We start from the raw sequence: 20,877 nt of genomic DNA, 5'->3' as shown, positions 1-20,877 counted from the left end.
CCTGAAAGATCTCCATTCCTCATAACCAGGAGTTAACATTTCTTTTGCTGCTTTAGCTCGGATACAAAAAGTTGTTTTCCAAGCTGTAAAGGCTTCCATGATATTTCTTTTATAATTTTTGCTGTGGAATGCGAACTCAGATGAATGTAATCCAGCAGTGGCGGGTACAAATTGACGACCTTCATACTGTCTTATGACCAGAAGTGGTGCATATCCAATTCCTCCCCACAATCCAAGCAGCATTATCCAGTTGTAATCACCATATTTGTAAAAGAATTCCCTTTGGATTTGCCACGGGGCTCGCCAAACAATGTCATTACTTTGTAAATTTCGAAAGGCATTAATCCACATATCTTTCTTCATTTCTTTCGGCCATTCTTGCTCCAGAAATTCTTTTAATGGTGAATAATCCGTATTAAAGCGCCGGTATGAAACCTTTTCTGTCCTCCATAAATGGCTACGGATCCAAACATATAACAATTGGGTACACCCTGAGAATCGTCCACCTCCTAGCTTTCTACAAGCATTTAACGATCTGAAAGTCTCTGCTAGAATTGCATAAGCAGGATTAATCTTTTTTGGTAGCTGCTCAAACAAATCTACTACTGCAGCTTCAATATATCCCAATACTTTTGGGAAGATGACCATACCATACATACCCAGAGCAAATAGATCTAATCGTACTTTAGTATCTGGATGACTCTGAATAAGTTCTTTAATGTTGGTCCAAGCAATGCCTTCGCTTTCGCCCTTGTGTTTTGTACGGGATGCCACCCATTCTTCTCGTACCCCGGCAATCTTTGCTAATTTAACTCGAAAGGGTTGAGTTTTAATTGACTTTGAATAGATTCGATTCTCTAAAGCCCCTTCTATATGTAGCAAAGTTGTGTACTCTTCAATAGTAGGGACCAAGTCCTCCTTATTGAGAGTGAAGCAATTGTACTCGGGATTCCAGAATTGAATTAGGGCTCGAAGTAAGTCATCATCAACTTCGACATAGAGCAAATATGGGATGTCTCCATAAGTCTGATAAAATTGTAACTTTTTGTTTGAGTCCTAACTTTCCCAAATGCTTCGCAAATCTTGCATGTCATTTCTTTTTAGCGAAACTGGAGCATAACTGGCTAAGTCAGATATATAGTCATCTTGCAGACTGTCTCCTCCTTGTCTTTGTAAGTCCTCAGCCCATTGTCTTACTTCTGAGTTTAGAATTATTTGATTTGAACACTTTTTATCCATGGATGAAGGCTTTCCAATGAGACAATTAACACGAGGATCAATGCCTTTTATCCTGTATGATGCTATGCAAACAGAAGAAATAAAGAACACACAAAGAAATGAATTAATTTACATAATAAAGAAATTTAATAATAATATCTACCTAAATATCCTTATTTAAACATGTTTTTTTCATAATTTACATAATTTAAATTCACATGTAATTTAATCAGTAAAAAAATAAATAAATAAATTAAAAGGAAAGTTAGAATTCATTTCTCCTGTGTGTACACCTATTTTGGATAAAATTTCGGCATGGCTTCAGATCGGAAGAGTTTCTAGGGTTTATTATATGCAGTGTTTCAGATCTAAGAATAAAGGTACCCGAACTGTCCTTGTTGATGCCCCCTTGGGCTATCAAACCCTCAATCCTAGTCCATTACAGACTTTAAACGGATCGAGTTCAATTCGAGGGGACACATTTCTCTATGCCTGACACGGAGAATAAATTCTCACGAAGACATAGAGCATATGAACCCCGAAACTTACTTGCTAGGTCTGACACGGAGAATAAATTCTCACGAAGACGTCGCTTTCACTCCCACTTAAAAGGGACAAACTCAATTATAGAGCTTTATGTTATGCAATGCAAGTGTTGTGTGTGAGGAAAAATGTTCAAACCTCTGACAGAAAAAATAAATAATGAAATAAAATACTTGTAAATAAAATGAAATATAAATAAGAAAATATATAAATGCTATGAAAATAATAAGTATATATAAAAAATTTGAAAAGAAAGAATTATAAATCAAATATATGAATTTTTAATTTATAATTAATAGAGACAATTTATAATTGATTTTAAAAGTTTGACGGTCCCCAGCGGAGTCACCAAGCTGTCGTAACCGGTTTTTGTCCGGGCACGAATTTTTTACTTGGCGGGAAAAGTGATGTGAATAAATAGTTTTTAAAATAATTTGGGAGTCGCCATCGACCTTTTGGGTCAGGTAGGTCGAATACCTAAAAAATATATTTTAAAAGAGTTTTTAAGAAAGCATCAATTAAAAGATAAACTGATCTGCGTTTTAACCAAAAATTTGTTCTTTTTAATAATAAAAAGGGATTCGTGGTCGGTTACGTTTATGGAAGGTTTAGCACCCCTACAACGCCCAAAATTGGTACTTTTTAATTATAAATTGTCTCTATTATTAGAAATTCAAAAATTCAAAATATATTTAATTTATAATCCTATTATTTCAAAATTATAATTATCAGAAAAAAATCATTTATATATATTTATAAATAAAATATTTATTTATTTAGAAATATCAGAAAATGACTTCTAGGTGCCTTAAGACAGCTCTTTTCTTCGATATTAATAAATATTAATATAATAATTTAAATTAAATTATAATTTTTTATAATATTTAATTTTGAAATACCAGAATAGGACATCCAGTTGTATTAAGACTGCCCTTTTCTTCGATATTGAAAAATAAATAAATAAATATGATAAAAATAATTTATGTAAAATAAATAAATTATTATTTATTATATATATATTTATATGACTATATAAAATAATAAAAATAATATTTAAATATATAAACAAGTAAATTAAAAATAAAAATACAATTAGAACAATATATTTAAAAGCAGTAAAATAAATAAAAATATTTAAAATTAGTGACTAAATTATAATAAAATTAAAATTAAATACCTAATTCATAATTAATTATTTAAAATTATAGGGATTAAACATGCTATTTTCCTTATTTATTAATTTGGTGACTAAAATAAAATTATATAAAATTCGAATATCAGATTAAAATAAATACTCAGGATTAAAATATTATTTATTAAAACTAAAGGACTAAATACATATTTTATCTAAAATATTTATAATTACGGTTAAGGGCTAAAATATAAATAAATAAAATTTAGAGACCAAATTAAAAGGATTATAAATTTGATTTAGTGACTAAAATGTAAGAGTTACAAGTTAGGATGGCTGCGGAAAGGGTTTAACCATACATGTAAATTACGCATATACCCCTTCCCAAAACGACGTCGTTCGGGAAGGGATATATATAACCCTTCATAGCTGGCCCGAAGGGCCAGCAGCCTCATTCTTCATTTCTTCTTCTCTCTCAAAAACGAGAGAAGAAGAAGCTCTCTCGGTTCTCTCTAGCTTCCCTCATCGGAGGGAAGCCGGTTACCGGGCGGCAGCCGTCTGCCGCCGTAATCCCTGCCGTCGGCCACCGCCTTCGGTGGCCGGAAATTTTTTTTACACTAAAACGTAGATCGGACCGTCCTAATGACGGTTCCGATGGTCTTTTCTTTTAAATAGCTCCCGATCGGAGCAAATCTAAGAAAATACCTTCGGTTTTCGAAGGTTTTTGGTGACGTCTAGATGCTGGTGGTGACTCCGATCAAGGCGGTGGCTTCCACGGTAAGTTTCTCTCCTTCCTTTCCTTGCTGTTTTAGTGATTTGCTTTCTGTTTTTTTTCTCTGTTTTTGCTGGTTGTCCTCTGTTTTCTTTGCAGGTTGGGTGATGGCTTTATAGCCATCACCGGCGCTTGTCTCAGACCGGTCCTAAGGGTGGAGTTCGGTGAGTCACCGAGCTATGTGGTGACTCACCCCTAGAGCTTGCAACGTGGGCGGCGGGTGTTGAAGCAGCAAAGCTTCTGGAGTCTTCAACGAGGCGGCGGCGTCGTGGTTGAAGTGGGTTCGAGCATCTGGCAGCTGACCGTCGGCAACGGTCTCTGGCAACTGGAGAGGCGGCTGCGGCACTAGGGTTAGAAACCCTAGCTGAAACCCTAAATGTTTAGGATTTCAATTTGGTCTGGGACGGTTGATTGGGCCTTCGATTTTTGGGCTTGTAATTTTTATTATTATTATTTATATATATATATATTAATAATTATTATTATTATTATTATTATAATTATAATTATAATAATAATAAATAAATAAATAAAAATGGATAAAAAGTTAGTATCTTCAGGCGTATCAGAGTACATACAGCAGCTGCCCCTGTTGTTACTGGGGGAGATGTACCGCCAGGCTGACACTGGTGCTATTGTTTCTTTGTTTTCTAGATTAGGTAAACTTAACCAAAATCCCCTTTGCAAGAGATGCTATTTGTTTTGTGGATATTAGTTTCAGTGGATTCTTATATTTTCTAACCAACTGCGATTTTGCAGCAATTAAGAAAACTTTGACTAGTAAACTTGAAGATGCTAGAAATTCTTTGCAATTAAGGATCATAAAAGCACTCAGAGAATACCGCAATCTATATTCTGTGCAGCATCGGTTGGGAGCTAGGATGATTTATCCAGAGTCTCTAAAGTTCTTATGTTTGTATGGATTAGCACTCTTTAAATATGTACCTCTAAAAGGAGGATATGCGGATGTGCAGCTTGATGAACGCTGTGCAGCAGGTTTCACGATGATGGTATTACCTGTTAAAAAGTTATTGAAGCTTTTATATCCCAGCTTGATTCGAATTGATGAGTATCTTTTGAAGGTGGAAGATTTTAAACCTTCAAAATATTTCAAGAAGGATGTTGAGCATGCAAACTGAACATCACTTCTGTCTCATATTTGCAGCCATCTGCTCAAGCTGACAATTTCAAAAACATCATGAAGAGGTTGCCTTTGGTTGCAGAAAGCCTAGATTCAAGAGGCCTATATATATACGATGATGGTTTCCGCTTTGTTATTTGGTTTGGTAGAATGGTTTCGCCCGATATAGCTAAGAATTTACTCGGACCAGACTTTGGAGCCGAATTATCAAGGGTATGATCTCTTATTGATGAAGCTACGTTCATATAGTTTCATAATTGTTGAATATTATAGGTTTGTTCCGTTCAAGTGACCATTTATGTGTAAAGGAAGCTTGATATCATTGTTGGTATTCGGCATATACAAGATTTGCTTCAAATGCTGGCCTTGATAATGTTATTTGAATTTAATCCGCTTGACTGTTCCTATGACCTTGCCTTGGCATGGCCTGTGATAGTAGTATACTTAACTGGTTCTTCATGTTGTCTGTTTAAAATCAGGTGGCGCTTACCGAGCATGATAATGAAATGTCAAGAAGGCTGATGAAGATATTGAAGAAACTAAGAGAGAGTGCCCCTTCATATTATAAACTTCCTTAACTCGTAAGACAAGGTGAACAACCTAGGGAAGGTTTACTGCTTCTTGTTAATCTTATCGAGGACCAGATGGGTGGTACCACTGGCTATGCGGATTGGATAACGCTAATACACCGACTAGTCCAACAAAACTGATGATGTACAGGTAATTGTTTTAGAGGTTGGTACATTTGAACTTTAACTTTGCTCGTTTTGTTGGGGATAATTTTTAAATCTAGTTTTAGGTGGAGAAAAGATGTTTCTCTAGTTGGGTTATTTAGTACCCTTTGGTTTTGGTGTTAACTGTGTCTGAGTTGCATGCTTCCATTTTGTGTGTGGAATGTCCATTTTGTGTGTGGAATGTTTGAAATGCATCAAGATTTGCTTTTTGATTCCACAGATCTTTGTGGTATGTCGTAAATTCTTCTGCACCGGGTGGTTTCAATTGGAGTTGAACGGTTGGACCCGATTAGCTTGAAGGTTTGCAGGAAACAAATTTTTTGTTAATTACAAAATTCAGTAAGTAGGGAGAAAAAACCTGTGGTTCCAGTCTAGGTTGAGAATTTACGTTGAAAGCAAAGCATTGTTAAAATTATTGCCTTGCAAATTGTTGGTTTAGAAAAAAAAGGTGTGAACAGCTCATAAAAGTGTTTTAATATACATTGGGGTTTGGAATGTTAAATTTTATGTTTGTGATTGTAAAGACTTAAATCCAGATCAACAACTCTTAAGTTCGGTCATAAAAATCTTCCAGTGCTTTCATATAAATTCAACTCTAATATCCAAATCGATTCAATATTGGGATTCTTTTTTCCTACAAAACTTTTTTTAGTGTTTTTAGAATTTTCTTTAAAGATTTATCATATTTTAATTATTACTTCGTTATCTAGATGATCGTCTTACTGCTCAGACTATTGAATAAAAAAAGCTAATTAAATTGGTTTTGATAAGAATTTCTTACAACAACTATCATAACCATTTTTTTTATAAAACAATTAAATATTATTTTTAAAAAACAGTTATGACTTTATTTGAAAATTAGTGATTTAGAATTGATTAGGATTAAATGGAAAGGGAGTCGCCATTATCTTTAGGTTAGGTAGGCCGAATACCTAAAAACGTATTTTTAAAACAATTTTAAGGAAAAATCGTTTTAAAGACAAAAGCTTGTATGCGTATACAAAAAATCTAATTTAATGGGTCTGGGAGTCGGTTACGCGTGGGGAAGGATTAACACCCCCACAGCGCCCAAAATTGATACTGTGTCGCTTACACTTTTTCGTAAATGGTGGAAATCATGAATCGAATATAAAGTTAAAATATGATCTATTTATTGATTTTAATTAATTGTTTCGAAATAATTATTAGGAAAAATTCTTTAACTTGAAAAGAAATCTCGAGATTAGTTATCCTCCATCGGGAAAGCTATTTCGACTATTTCTTATCCGTAAATAATATTCCCTCTTCGATAAAACGCGAATCGAATATAAATTGAAAATCGACATTTGAGTCAAATGAAATAAATTGCTATTTAGAAACATGCATTGCATTGTTCAACTTAAAATGAAAAGAATTAATTAACAAAATAAAATTAATTTTATTTCAAGTTCATATTTGTTCAAATGCCATATCGGATTACACCACTTCAATCAAGCAATGTTTTTCACGCCCATTCTACAAATCGTTGTTCTTGAAAATATTCAAATAAAATTTAGTTAATAAATAAGCATTTATAATAACTAACAAATATATACATAAATATGTAAGGTTAAAAATTAACATCATATATACTCTTGCATACATATTAGGGACATAAGTGATAATTTACAAACAATGATGAATTAGAATACAAATAAAAACCAATCTTAAATATTAAATAAGACTAAATAGAAAGAACAACAAATTTTAGAGGTATAATAATAAACATATAACAAGTCATGGCTAATATACAAATATCACATAACATGAGTATTAAAACAGAATAAAATTAAATTACAGACCCTATTGTGTAATAATTACATGACTATAACTTAATATAGTCAAAACATAGGGGATTAAACTGGGAATAAAATCAAAGATATCTCCAAGTCAAAGTTAGTGATTAAAACAAAAGAAAGAGAAAGTAAAATGCCAAAATTAAAATAAATAAATCAGGGAATTTAACATGTTAGTAACTAAATTACAAAAAATGTAAAAACATGATCTCAGAATCAAATGATAAAATAAATAAGGAAATGGTGGCTAAATTAAAATAAATGCAAATAAAATAAAATAAATAAAATAAAATAAAATAAACATAGAAATGACCAAAATAAAATAAAACATAATATGGAGCTAAAATCCAAAACAAACAATAAAAACTAAATCTAGTGACTTAAATGTAAAAATACGCTAAACATATAGGGACTAAATTGAAAATAACCCTAAAAATATATAACAAGCATAAAATAGGAAAATCACAAAAAAGTTCCTACAGGTGACTAACATGCAAAAAACGCTAAAAGTAAAGGGACTAAAATAACATTAAACCAAAAATATATAACATGCATAAGAAATTGATAAATTACAAAAACATTCCCTTCAGGTGATCGTTTTGCAAAAACAAGCTGAACTTTTCTTTTTTTAATTTCATTTCATTTTAAAAAAAAAAATTTAGAGAGAGGGTCTCTCTTCTCTCTAGGAAACCGATGGGTGGCCGGCCACTCACCTTCGCCGGTCGTCGTACCGGTAGCCGCCGTGCTACTGTCGTCGTCGGTGGCTGTTGGCCACCAAATTACATTGGGAGGTTTGTCTTGACCTCCTCGTCTTCGATCAGGCCTCCGTTTTACGAGAATCAATACCATTTTTTGTAAAAAGGGAGAAAATTATTCAGGTTTCCCAGGCTCTGATCGTCGTCGTCCGTCGTTGAATCGGGTTGATTTTCATATATGTCATTCTTCATCATCTCTTCAGCATCTTCACCATTCAAATCGTCGAGATGAGGACCCGAGCGCCAGCGAAGCTCCGACCTAATGGGTGAGAATTCCTTCTCTCTTTTGTTTTTATTTTCGATTTGGTTGTTTGTTGCTTAAGAAAGGAAAGGAAAAAATATTTTCTAAACTATTTTTTATTGATGATAAATATTGTTGGTTACATTTTGTTTTTTCAAGTTATATACCCTTACAAAAAAAATCAAATAGCAACATGTTTGGTTGATTTCCTCACGTTCGGTAGTGCCAGAGTATGGTCACTGATGGTGGCTGGTAGGGCATGGTAGAGATGACAAGGGATGGAAACAACAGCTGTTGCAGGCAGTAGGTGAATCGTAGGGCCGGTTCGGGTTGGATCTGGGTATTGGGCTTGAACCGGGTCGGATCAGATCTCGGGTATGCTGTAATCTAGTTTTGGGTTGGGGCTTGCTTGTAGTTGGGCTGAAAAAACAATATAATTAAAATAATTAATAATAATAATAATAACAATAATTATTAATAAATAATATTTGTGACCCGAACAAAAACTGATGTATACAGTTGCCCCTCTTTGCACATTCTTGTGTTAACAAGAATAGGGCAAAGACAAAAAAGATAACTAGTTTTTATTCGGTTCTCTTTTTTTTGGTTTTGAAAATTTGATATACTTGTTATTGGGGATGACCCTACTCATACGTGATGAAGAGTTCTAGTCGTCTAAGGGTGACACGGTTCCTATGTGATGAGGAGATCTGGTCAGGGGATGACACGGTTCCTACGCGATGAAGAAGGGAGGCTATCTTTAGGGATGGTGATAACACGATTCCTACGCGATGAGGACGGCTGGTTATCTAGGGGTGACACGGCTCCTAAGTGATGAGGAGGTCTGGTCGGTGGATGATACAGTTTCTACGTGATGAGGACGACATACCATCTTTAGGGATGATATCACGGCTCCTACGTTATGAGGACGACTGTTATCTAGGTTGACACGACTCCTACGTGATGAGGAGGTATAGTCAGGGGATGACACGGTTCCTATGTGATGAGGATAGTAGGTCATCTTTAGGGATTTGTTTCAAGTGAAACATACTCAAAGATGATGCTTCAAGAGAAGCTGTCTCAAGAGAGAAAATTCATTTCAAGGGAAACGATCTCAAAGATGGTTGTTTCAAAAGAAACTGTCTCAAGGGAGAAAAAACTTGTTTCAAGGGAAACAATCCTAAAGCTGATGTTTCAATAGAATTTTTCTCAAGAGAGACAAAATTTTGTTTCAAGGGAAACAGACTCAAAGATTTGTCTTAAGAAGGACTGTCTCAAGTGAGACAAAGTTTGTTTTGAAGAAAACAATCTCAAGTGAGATAAACTTTGTTTCAAGTGAAACAAACTCGAAATTTGCACCGTAAAGGAAAAATGTCTCAAGTAAGACGAAATTTGTTTTGAGAGAAATTGTCTCAAGCGAGTCAAAATTTGTTTTTATAAAACTTGTCTCAAGTGAGACAAAATTTTGTTTTGAGAAAAACACCCTCAAAGGCGATAGCTAGTCTGCTTATTCCTCCATATTGAGGAAATGTCTTCAAAAGATCTAATTGTTGACTTCAGGAAGTCAAACCTACGGATGGCATTATTCTTTCAGGTTAAAGACACCTGGTCATTTCCGAACATTGATTTCCTGAAAGATCAAAATGATGCATTTTTACTGACTATCTTGTATGTTTATGGGTGTCATGATGAAGTTTGCTTGATGTGTTATTGAATTTGTTCTCAACAGAGGGAAATTCAAAGTCTTTATTGCAAATGATGATGAATGCAAAGATGCAAATTTCATGTGTCATGTATGTAATACCCCAAATATCAGGTCATTGACTATATTGAAAAGATTTGAAATTGGAAGACTTATTTGAATAAATGGTAAAAGATAAGAAAATGATTTAAAATAGTGTTTAGGATTAAATTGTAGCAATAGATGAATATAGGGTGTATTTCATTCTTTTAAGGAGAAATGAATTTAAAATTTATCCTTATTAGGGATTTTAGGGAAAAAAAGGGGAAAGTAGAAACAAATAGAGTTATCTCTTCTCCTCTTCTTCTTCCCGTGCAAGGACCACCCTCTATAGCCCAAAGGTAAACTTCAATTTAATCAGTTTTTCCTTTCAATTATGGGTTGTTTTTATAACCTTAAGTGATATGTAAGCTAAATGGAGGGTTAAATAGGATTAAAACAAAGGTATGGATGAAATATTAGAGATTTAAGAAAATGGGGTTTTAAATGATATGTTAATATATGAGTGTTTATGGATGTTTATTGGTAGATTGGACTTGTCAAAGAGGTAAATGAGAGATTGGAAGCATTGAATAGGATTAAGAACATATTAGAAAAAGTAGTGTGATTCTTAGAACTGAATGTTCTTGGAAGATTTTAGATGTTTTAAGAAACTAAATGAAGGAAAGTTGGTATAAATAGGTAAAGAAGAGTTTAATAGTATTGTATAGTGTATTTATAACAAAATTTAACCCCATTTGGGTGATAATCGAGTTGAAAATTGAAAATTTTGGGCACAGGTATCGGTACTCATAGAACAATACCGAAACTACAGGCTGAAATGGGATGAATATGCTAAGTAGTATCCATACTGATTCAATCGGTATCGATACTGAAGGGGTAGTATCGATACCGAATGGAAGGTATCGATACCATTTCAAAGCAGAATGCAAAAATGGTATCGATACCATAGTAGAGTCTCGGTACCATAATATAGTAATATCGATACCATGGTAGGGGTATCGATACTATGGAGTCAAAAATGTGAAGATAAACTAAGATTGTTATAGAAACTATAATAATATGTACTCTTGAGTAATGTTTAAGTATAATTGTTAGTAAATATACTAACAACTGATATTGTATGTGTCTTTATGGATGCTTGAGTAGATCAAAATCAAGCTCTCGAGGCAAGCAAAAAAAAAGGCAAAGGCAAAGTACCTGATTAATCAACTTTGTGTTTTGGATATAATAGCGAGGCAATGAGATGAAGAAGATTTATACCGATTCAAATTAGAACGTTTAAATTAATGTATGTTCTACAGTATTGACTACGCTATTTATTATATGTATGGAAAGAGTATTATGAATGAGTTTTAGAGTATGAACTACTCTAGAACAAATTAATAAAAGAATATTGCATATGGGTGCATATTGACATGAAAGGATGCCATAGTTGAAATACATATGGATGCATTATCGACATAAAAGAATAATGCATATGGGTTCATTATTGGCATGAAAAGATGTCATAGCTTAAATGCATATGGGTGCATTATCGATATAAAAGAATAATGCATATGGGTGCATTATTGGCATGAAAGGATGCCATAAATAAAAATGCATGAAAGGATGCATTAAGGCATAAAAGGATGCCATAAATAAAATGCATGAAAGGATGCATTAAGGCATGAAAGGATGCGATAAATTAAATGCATGAAAGGATGTATTAAGGCATGAAAGGACGCCATAAATAAAATGCATGAAGGATACATTAAGGCATGAAAGGACACCATAAATAATATGCATGAAAGGATGCATTAAGGCATGAAAGGATGCCATAAATAAAATAAAATTTAACGAATAATTACTACAAAAAAATAAAATAAAAATGTATAAGAAAGAAATGTATGTTGGCATACTAAGGATGTTTATGATAAGAATTATAAAAGGAGTTTTGTTTCAATAATAGAGACTTATTTAATCCTTGTAGATGATACAAATTAGTTCAAAACTAAGAAATTCATAATAAGTTTATGAATTTTTGCATTGGTAATGGGTGTGCAACCCATGTAAATTATAGAAATGTTTGGGGAATGACTATTTTGGCACTACAGGTGTAACTATAGAATTTATAATGAAATTAAATAGTTAATTGATAATATGTCTAATTATTAGAGTATGATCTGTTTAAAAGTAAAAGATTAATGGTTTAGCTGTGTATTTGGCAAAAAGGTTTCAATCATGCAAGTTAGATGAAAGGCTAAATGCCTTTGGGTAAAAGACTAAATGAATTATAATGCATTTTGATATAAATGGTGCATAAGTGGTATGAAATGATGCGATATATATATACATAAAATGTACATCAATACATAATTGGTAAGATGGATGTCATAAAGGAAAAACGTAAACAGTACATAATGGGCGTGAAAGGATATCCCAAAATGAAAATACAAATGGTGTGTTAACAGTATTTAAGGTGCCACCCATGATGATTATAAAAGATACATGATCAATTGGCACTTTGGTGCAATGTATGTATAGTAATTTATCATTTAATGTACAAAGGGAAAATAAAGAATAATTCCGATAATTGTATGAAAGAATTATGGTTTAATTGAGAAAGGCTTATCGGGTCCTTATGGATTATGAAATTTAATTCATCATTCAATAGTCATAAAATACTTATGTATAAATTGTGCTATCTTTATAGTATTATGGCTCACTAAGTAAATACTTAACGTGTGTTGTTTCCACACGTAGGTAAAAGTATAGACAAAATAAATAAGGAGTGCAGCTGTAGCATTAGATATCATCAGTTAAAGTTGGCTCTCAGGACAATCATGTTTATTTTGAACAATTATTGGCTTGTAACCAAATTTTAAAGAAAAATGCTTTGTTATGTATATAAAATGTATATTTTGGTAGTATATTTCGAAGATTGTTTTATCATTGTGCTAAAATGTTTTAATTTAAATTTTGAAACAAACTTTTAAGAGTTTTCAAAAGACAAAACTATTTAAAAAGTAGGTGACATCTAAATCTCGTATATAGAAAGGTATACGAGAGATGGGTGTTACATTTATTAGTATCAGAGCTACAGGTTTAACCGATTCTTGGCCGAAATTGAATGTGTTTTAATATAAAAAGGATTATATGCCATTAAGATTGTCAAATTTACTGATATGGTATTAATTAGAGGGTGATTGATGTCACTCTTTATTAGCTTTATTGTTATTCTTATGTATGTCCTAATAGATATCGGAAACTAGGGACAAAGGTAAGAAAGTAAATGATATTGAAGAGAAGGTCGAGATTAAAATCGACCCAAGAGAATCCGACATGATTTTAGTATCATGCCGTAGAAGGGTAGAAGTTCATAGGGATTTTCCTCCATTCTATTGAAGGAATGCCTCAGCGTTTAACGATGTTTCTGCATTGGAGGAATCTATTAAACAGTTTGAACAATTTGGGTATACTAAGGATGTTTATGATAAGAATTATAGAAATGTTTGGGGAATGACTGTTTTGGCACTACAGGTGTAAACTATAGAATTTATATTGAAATTAAATAATTGATTGATAATATGTCTAATTATTAGAGTAAAATATGTTTAAAAGTAAAAGATTAATGGCTTAGTTGTGTATTTGGCAGAAAGGTGTCAATCATGCAAGTTAGATGAAAGGCTAAATACCTTTGGGTAAAAGACTAAAGGAATTATAATGCATTTTGATATAAACGGTGCATAAGTTGTATGAAAAGATGCTATATATATATATATACACACACATGAAATGTACATCAATGCATAATTGGTAAGATGGATGTCATAAAGGAAAAACGTAAACAATACATAATGGGCGTGAAATAATATCCCAAAATGAAAATACAAAATGGTGTGTTAATAGTATTTAAGGTGCCACCCATGATGATTATAAAAGATACATGATCAATTGGCACTTTGGTGCAATATATGTATAGTAATTTCTCATTTAATGTACAAAGGTCAAATAAAGAATAATTCCAATAATTGTATGAAAGAATTATGGTTTAACTGAGAAAGGCTTATTGGGTCCTTATGGATTATGAAATTTAATTCATCATTCAATAGTCATAAAATACTTATGTATAAATTGTGATATCTTTATAGTATTATGTCTCACTAAGTAAATACTTAACGTGTGTTGTTTCCACATGTAGGTAAAAGCGGAGATAAATTAAATAAGGAGTGTAGTTGTAGCAGTAGATATCATCGGTTAAGGTTGACTCTCATCAGTAACGGTAGGACAATCATGTTTATTTTGAACAATTGTTGGCATGTAATCAAATTTTAAAGAAAAATGCTCTGTACTGTATATAAAGTGTACATTTTGGTAGTATATTTCGATGATTGTTTTATCATTGTGCTAAAATGTTTTAATTTAAATTTTAAAGCAAACTTTTAAGGGTTTTTAAAAGACAACTATTTTAAAAGTAGGTGACATCCAAATCTCGTATACATAAAGGTATACGGGAGATGGTATCACAATGTATGTATGCCTTGATATATTTATATGTTGATCTGTGAGGGGAATGGTTGTGTGAGAAGTTTTCCTTCATTTCCACTAGGGTGTACTCTTGCAAACCTCGAGCTAAGACCATTTGTTTTCCTTGCCCATCAAATTTTGCCCCAAAAATTTGGCTTCCTTTGCCCCAGCTTCGATCTTGAGCTTCAGAGAGATATTCGTTGAATTCAAAGATATTTCCAGATAACTTATCTTGTTTGAAAATTTTTTTCTTCTTTTGAATTTTCAAAATTTTGAAAAATATTACCTCCTTCTAAGTTTCACAATTGAAATAAATCATAAAACAGGAATTCATTGGATATCAAAAAAATCAAATGCTCTTTTAATCTTTGATAGCTACAAATCTTTGACAAATATCAAGATCGAAAGGTTGGTTTAGAAGTGGACTACCTAAATTCAAAGGTTTGTATTATTGAATAAGTCATCGTGAAAATCATGGCATGCCCCTCTTTTTGGTTTGGCATTTTGATCAGAGGCGGACAAAATGTCGTAACTAGTACAATCAATTGTTAGACTCTTTAGAATACTTTTGTTTCAGTTCTCTGAAATCTTTCATATGTTCAAGCTTCGTAGACTAATCTAGTTAAGGTAGTGTAGAAATATCGATCTAAAAATGAGATTTTTGAGAGCCAGTGTGAAGTTGACTATAACAGGTGTTCCTTAACTCCCTTAGTCCATATTTAGTAAATTTGATTTAATTTGCCATTGTTTGGCTAGCTGAATTCAGCTTTATTGTACACATATATTTTATAATTGCCTTTGTTAGGCTAGCTGAAGGATTCATGTCGTCATAAATTCTTAGACATGACAATCACAGTGGAGCAAACACCGAATTGCCAAGTACCCGATCAATGTCATGGTTTGAATATAATCTATTCCTAAAGCTAGGGATTTCGAGTTTCCTCTATAATCAATTGCTTTAGCAAAATAACTCAGATTTATTGTATACATATATATATATATATATATTCTGGGTATACGGATTTCATTTCTTAAGCTTATCAACGATGACCTGTTTTAGTCCCGATGTTTGTTAAAAGTCAGAAAAATCTCATCGTTAGAGTTCAATTTACCAGCAACTGACTAGATTCACCTACTCGACCATTCCCTCTGTGAAGATCATGATCATCATTGAACATCATCAACAGAAGTGAAAACAAATTAGCTTGCAATTTCATTTGCAAATTGCTCCATTTTGTCCGCTCCTAACACATACCTAAATGCCAAGCCTTTGATTGGTTGTACATGCGAGGAGGGAGCTAGCTCGGTCCCTTAAAGAGAAGGATATGTATTCTAGTGTAAATTTAGATTAGGATCAAGGGGTCCTTGTTTTGCATGGTTAAATCTTATCATTTGTCAAAGATTTACAATCTCAATTATTTAAAATGTTTAAACGTCAAGTGACTTAAAAAAACATTTAAACATATGAAGTACAAAAGAAAAACAAGTTCAAACAAAATGACAAGCATGAGAATGCAACAAAACTCTTGATGGATGCCCCAGTCTGCTCTTGATCAGAATGCCCTCTATACATTGATTGGCAATGCCCCTGAATTGATCAGATCTTGGACCTTACGCTTCAATGCCCTACATTTCTCAGTCATATGCCCTGAGCTCCCAATATGATAGGTATATATGGCGTTAATATCATGGCCTTTAGGATATGGGGCTTCTCTTGGTTTGGATTGCACTGGAGTCACAAGATTCTTCTCAACTAGCATTGGAAGAAATTCCTCATATGTCATCGGAATTGGATCGATACGAGTCTTTTCATGAAAGACATTTTGAGGTTTGGTCCCCATATTTGATATGTATGGTTCCACTACGTTGATCTCACTTTTTTCCTCAATGTCAGTACTTCTAGTGCTTCTTATTTAGCTATTCTTGATAGCTCTTTCGATCATTTCTCCATACACGACGATGTCAGAGAAACTCTTAATGGTAGCTCATATCATATGGTTGATATATAAAGACTTCAACGTCGCGTGGATGCACTTGAGATGCAATATCCCTCCATCATTGAACATATTGTCGAAAGCTCTCATCACTCTTCATCTCTATATTTTGTAGCATTGTTCGATCAGGGGCCATATCAGTCATGTATTTGTCTTGGTATAGAAAGGAACGAGCCAAATCCTTCTAGGAGTGGATTTGAGTACGACTCAGTTGATTATACCACTTAGAAGTGGGTCTAATCAAACTGTCTTGGAAGTAGTGGATCATCATCTGATCGTTATTGGTGTATTCAGTCATCTTTTGAACAAACATCGTGAGATGGACATTAGAGCAATTGGTTCCATCGTACTTCTCAAAGTCGGGCATCTTAAATTTGGGTGGAAGCACCAAGTCAGGAACTAAGACTAGTTTTGTTGCATTCATTTCATTGTGAAAGCTCTGTCATCTCATTGCTTGGAATGTCTCTCTGCACCACTTTTTCAAATTCTTTAGGATCTTATTCTTGTCTCTTCTCGTCGCATCATAATTTGGCATGTTGTGATCAGTAGAATTATCCCAAGGATTTATCACATTTGTACAAATTTTAGTGGCGGAGAAGCCTACTTGGTGACTTGGAAGCTTGTCGGGTGAAATGAGTAGCTGTGAACTAGTTGGTTCCCTTACGTATTCAGAGGTTTCTCTGGTCAAGGAAATCTTCTTTTTGCCTCTTTCTTGGTTGAGCCCAGTCAGTTTGGCTATAATTTGATCAACCAGGTCGTTTTGGTTTTGCAAAATACGATCCATGGTGGCCTTTTGCGCCTGCTCTATTTTAACCTAGCAATCTGCTTGCATCTTTAGCAAACTCTCTTCCAGTTTTTTCTTCAGCTTCTCAAATTTCGCTTCCATTCTCAGTACTGTTTGAATGTATTTTGTATAGTTAGAAGTACTTCCTCTAAGACCCCCATAAGGTATGATTAATGCATGTAAAAATGCTTAAATGAATGTCAGACAGAATGCAATGATGCAAATGCAAATACAAAAATGTTGATCCCAACAATGAATATTTTAGAACAATTTTCACCAGAGATAAAAGCTTTCACATTACAAGACAGTTCACTTTACAGACATGCCTTTGTTTAGGTGTTGAGTCTTAAGTGGATCACTGCTTCATCTCGGATCTTTATTTTTGAAGATGCCCCTCAAGTATTCTGTAACCTAATTCTGTTACTGCCCCTGCGGTACTGAACTCAGTGCATCACTCCTTGATGGTTAGCAATAAAATGATCGTAGAAAAGAATTTACTGATGGATTACTCCTCAGATCAGTGGATCATTATTTCAGTCTCAAATGCTGCACAATCTTCGAGCAAGTCTCATTCTTGCACTCTAAACTTCGTTTAGCCCTCGATGCATGTCTGTATACACTACTGTTTGATTGAAAACTTTTATCTCTTCTTGTGAAAATTTTCTCTTGAATATCCCCTTGCAGATCAACACTCTTACATTATGTCATAACAATGCAATGCAATGCAAAAAAAGGTAAAAATGACACAAACAAAAGAGAAAAAACGAGTTAGTACAAGTAAGATAATCAATAGAGTTAAAAGATGATATCTACAGATAAATATAACACCTACCTAATCATGATATCTACCCGAGCATGCTTTTATTATATAGTAATCCTACCCAGACATGCTTTCTACCCACAATAATTATTTTCAAGAAAATTATCCTAACATCATGGTATCTAGTTCGCATGCTTTTATTCAACAAAATTTAAAGCAGAAGGAAAGGTTCAGAAACACTCCTCCTTTGTGTACACTTATTTTGGATAACTATTGACGGATAGAGGTTTGGTATGACTATACCTAGGATGATCGTTCTACGGTTCACTATATGCATGGTTTTGGCTCTAACAAGAAAAGGGTACTCCAATTGTCCTTGATGTCGATGCCCCCTTGGGCTACCAAACCCTATATCCTCACCCATTACAGGTTTCAAACGGAACGAGTTCAATTCAAGGGGATTCACTGGCTTATACCCATACGAGGAATAAATCCCTACGAAGGTATAAGGTATGTATCCTATGGGTTATTTGCTAAAACTCATACGAAGAATAAATTCTTACGAGAGTAAAGCATTCACCCTGACTTAATTTGGATCGAAGCTCCGGTCTAGAGCTTATGTCATGAAATGCACGTGATGTGTGTGAGGAGGACCATACAAACATTTGACTCAAAAAATGGAAAAGAATAGAAAAACACTCGACAAAAACTTGGACAGAGCTGAAAGCAAAAATTCAAATGTTAGTATGAAAATTAAAAATGAAGTAATAAAAAACTTCAATAAACAGATCATAAGTTAACTAAATATTCGAACTCATAATTTCCACCACAACGACAATGTGTAAGCGACTTACAACCTGACTCTCTAAAAAAGGTCCCCAGTGGAGTCGCTAAGCTGTTATAACCATTTTTTTGATAAAAATATTAAATATTATTTTGAAAACAGTTATGAATTTTATTTGAAAAATTAGTGATTTACAATTGAGTTGGATTAAATGGAAAGGGAGTCACCATCGACCTTTAGGTTAGGTAGGTCGAATATTTAAAAACGTCTTTTTAAAACAAATTTAAGAAAAATCATTTTTAAGATAAAAGCTAGTTTGCGTATACTAAAAATCTAATTTAATGGGTTCAGAAGTCGGTTACGCGTGGGGAAGGATTAGCACCCCCACAGCGCCTAAAATTGGTATTGTTTCGCTTACACTTTGTCGTAAATGGTGGAAATCATGAATCGAATATAAAGTTAAAATATGATCTATTTATTGAGTTTAATTAATTTGCTTCGAATTAATTATTAGGAAAATTATTTAACTTAAAAAGAAATCTCAAGATTAGCAATCATCCATCGAGAAAGTTATTTTGACTATTTCTTATCCGTAAAGAATATTCCCTCTTCGATAAAACGCGAATCAAATTTAAATTGAAAATCGACATTTGTGTAAAGTGAAATAAATTGCTATTTAGAAACATGCATTGCATTGTTCAACTTAAAATAAAAATAATTAATTAGCAAAATAAAATTAATTTTATTTCAAGTTCACATTTGTTCAAATGCCGTATCGGATTACACCACTTCGATCAAGCAATGCTTTCCACGTCCATTCTACAAATTGTTTTTCTTGAAAATATTCGAATAAAATTTAGTTAATAAATAAGCATTTATAATAACTAACAAATATATACATAAATATGTAAGGTTAAAAATTAACATCATATATAGTCATGCATACATATTAGGCACATAAGTGATAATTTACAAACAACGATGAATTAGAATTCAAATAAAATCCAATTATAAATATTAAATAAGGACTAAATAGCAAGAGCAACAAATTTTAGAGGTATAATAATAAACATATAACAAGTCATGGCTAATATACAAATATCACATAACATGAGTATTAAAACATAATAAAATTAAATTACAGACCCTATTGTGTAATAATTATAGGCCTAAAACTTAATATAGTCAAAACATAAAGGATTAAACTGAGAATAAAATCAATGATATCTCCAAGTCAAAGTTAGTGATTAAAACAAAAGAAACATAAAGTGAAATGAAAAAATTAAAATAAATAAAACAGGGAATAGAACATGTTAGTGACTAAATTGAAACAAATGTAAAAACAGGATCTCAGAATCAAATGATAAAATAAATGAGGAAATGGTGAATAAATCAAAATAAATAACCCTAAAAATATATGGAGCTTAAATCCAAAATAAACAATAAAAATGGGACTAAACTGAATCTAGTGACCTAAACGTAAAAACACACTAAACATATAGGGACTAAACTAAAAATAACCCTAAAAATATATAACATGTATAAAAATGGGAAAATCACAAAAACGTACCTACATGTGACTAATATGAAAAAACACGCTAAAAGTAAAGGGGCTAAAATGAAATTAAACTAAAAATATATAACATGCATAAGAAATAGATAAATTAGAAAAACAGTCCATTCATGTGACCGTTTTACAAAAACACGCTAAACTTAGGGGAAATTTCTTTTTTTTAATTTCATTTCATTTTTTTAATATTTTTATAGAGAGAGGGTCTCCCCTCTCTCTAGGAAACCGGTGGGTGGCCGACCACTCACCTTCGCCGACCGTCATGCCGTCTGCCGCCGCGTCGCCACTGTCGCCGGTGGTTGATGGCCACCAAATTACACCGGGAGGTCTATCTTGACCTCCTCATCTCCGATCTCGCCTCCGTTTCTCGAGAACCGGCACCGTT

General features: G+C 33.1%; 1 protein-coding gene across 1 annotated transcript; it reads left to right on the top strand.

The window, feature by feature from the left end:
- Window positions 1-3,631: 3,631 nt before the first annotated feature.
- LOC120143954 (protein transport protein Sec24-like At3g07100) lies at window positions 3,632-5,399 on the top strand. The gene is made up of 5 exons (XM_039158140.1): window positions 3,632-3,670; window positions 3,765-3,769; window positions 4,381-4,747; window positions 4,831-5,019; window positions 5,286-5,399. Exons 1-5 carry the CDS (start codon window positions 3,632-3,634, stop codon window positions 5,382-5,384), a joined length of 699 nt encoding a protein of 232 aa, XP_039014071.1. The 3' UTR covers window positions 5,385-5,399.
- Window positions 5,400-20,877: the final 15,478 nt, after the last annotated feature.

The sequence above is a fragment of the Hibiscus syriacus genome, unplaced genomic scaffold (genome assembly GCF_006381635.1).
Source record: "Hibiscus syriacus cultivar Baekdansim isolate YM2019G1 unplaced genomic scaffold, ASM638163v2 tig00110865_pilon, whole genome shotgun sequence".
Lineage (NCBI taxonomy): Eukaryota > Viridiplantae > Streptophyta > Magnoliopsida > Malvales > Malvaceae > Hibiscus > Hibiscus syriacus.
This window is presented reverse-complemented; position numbering and strand designations above follow the sequence as displayed.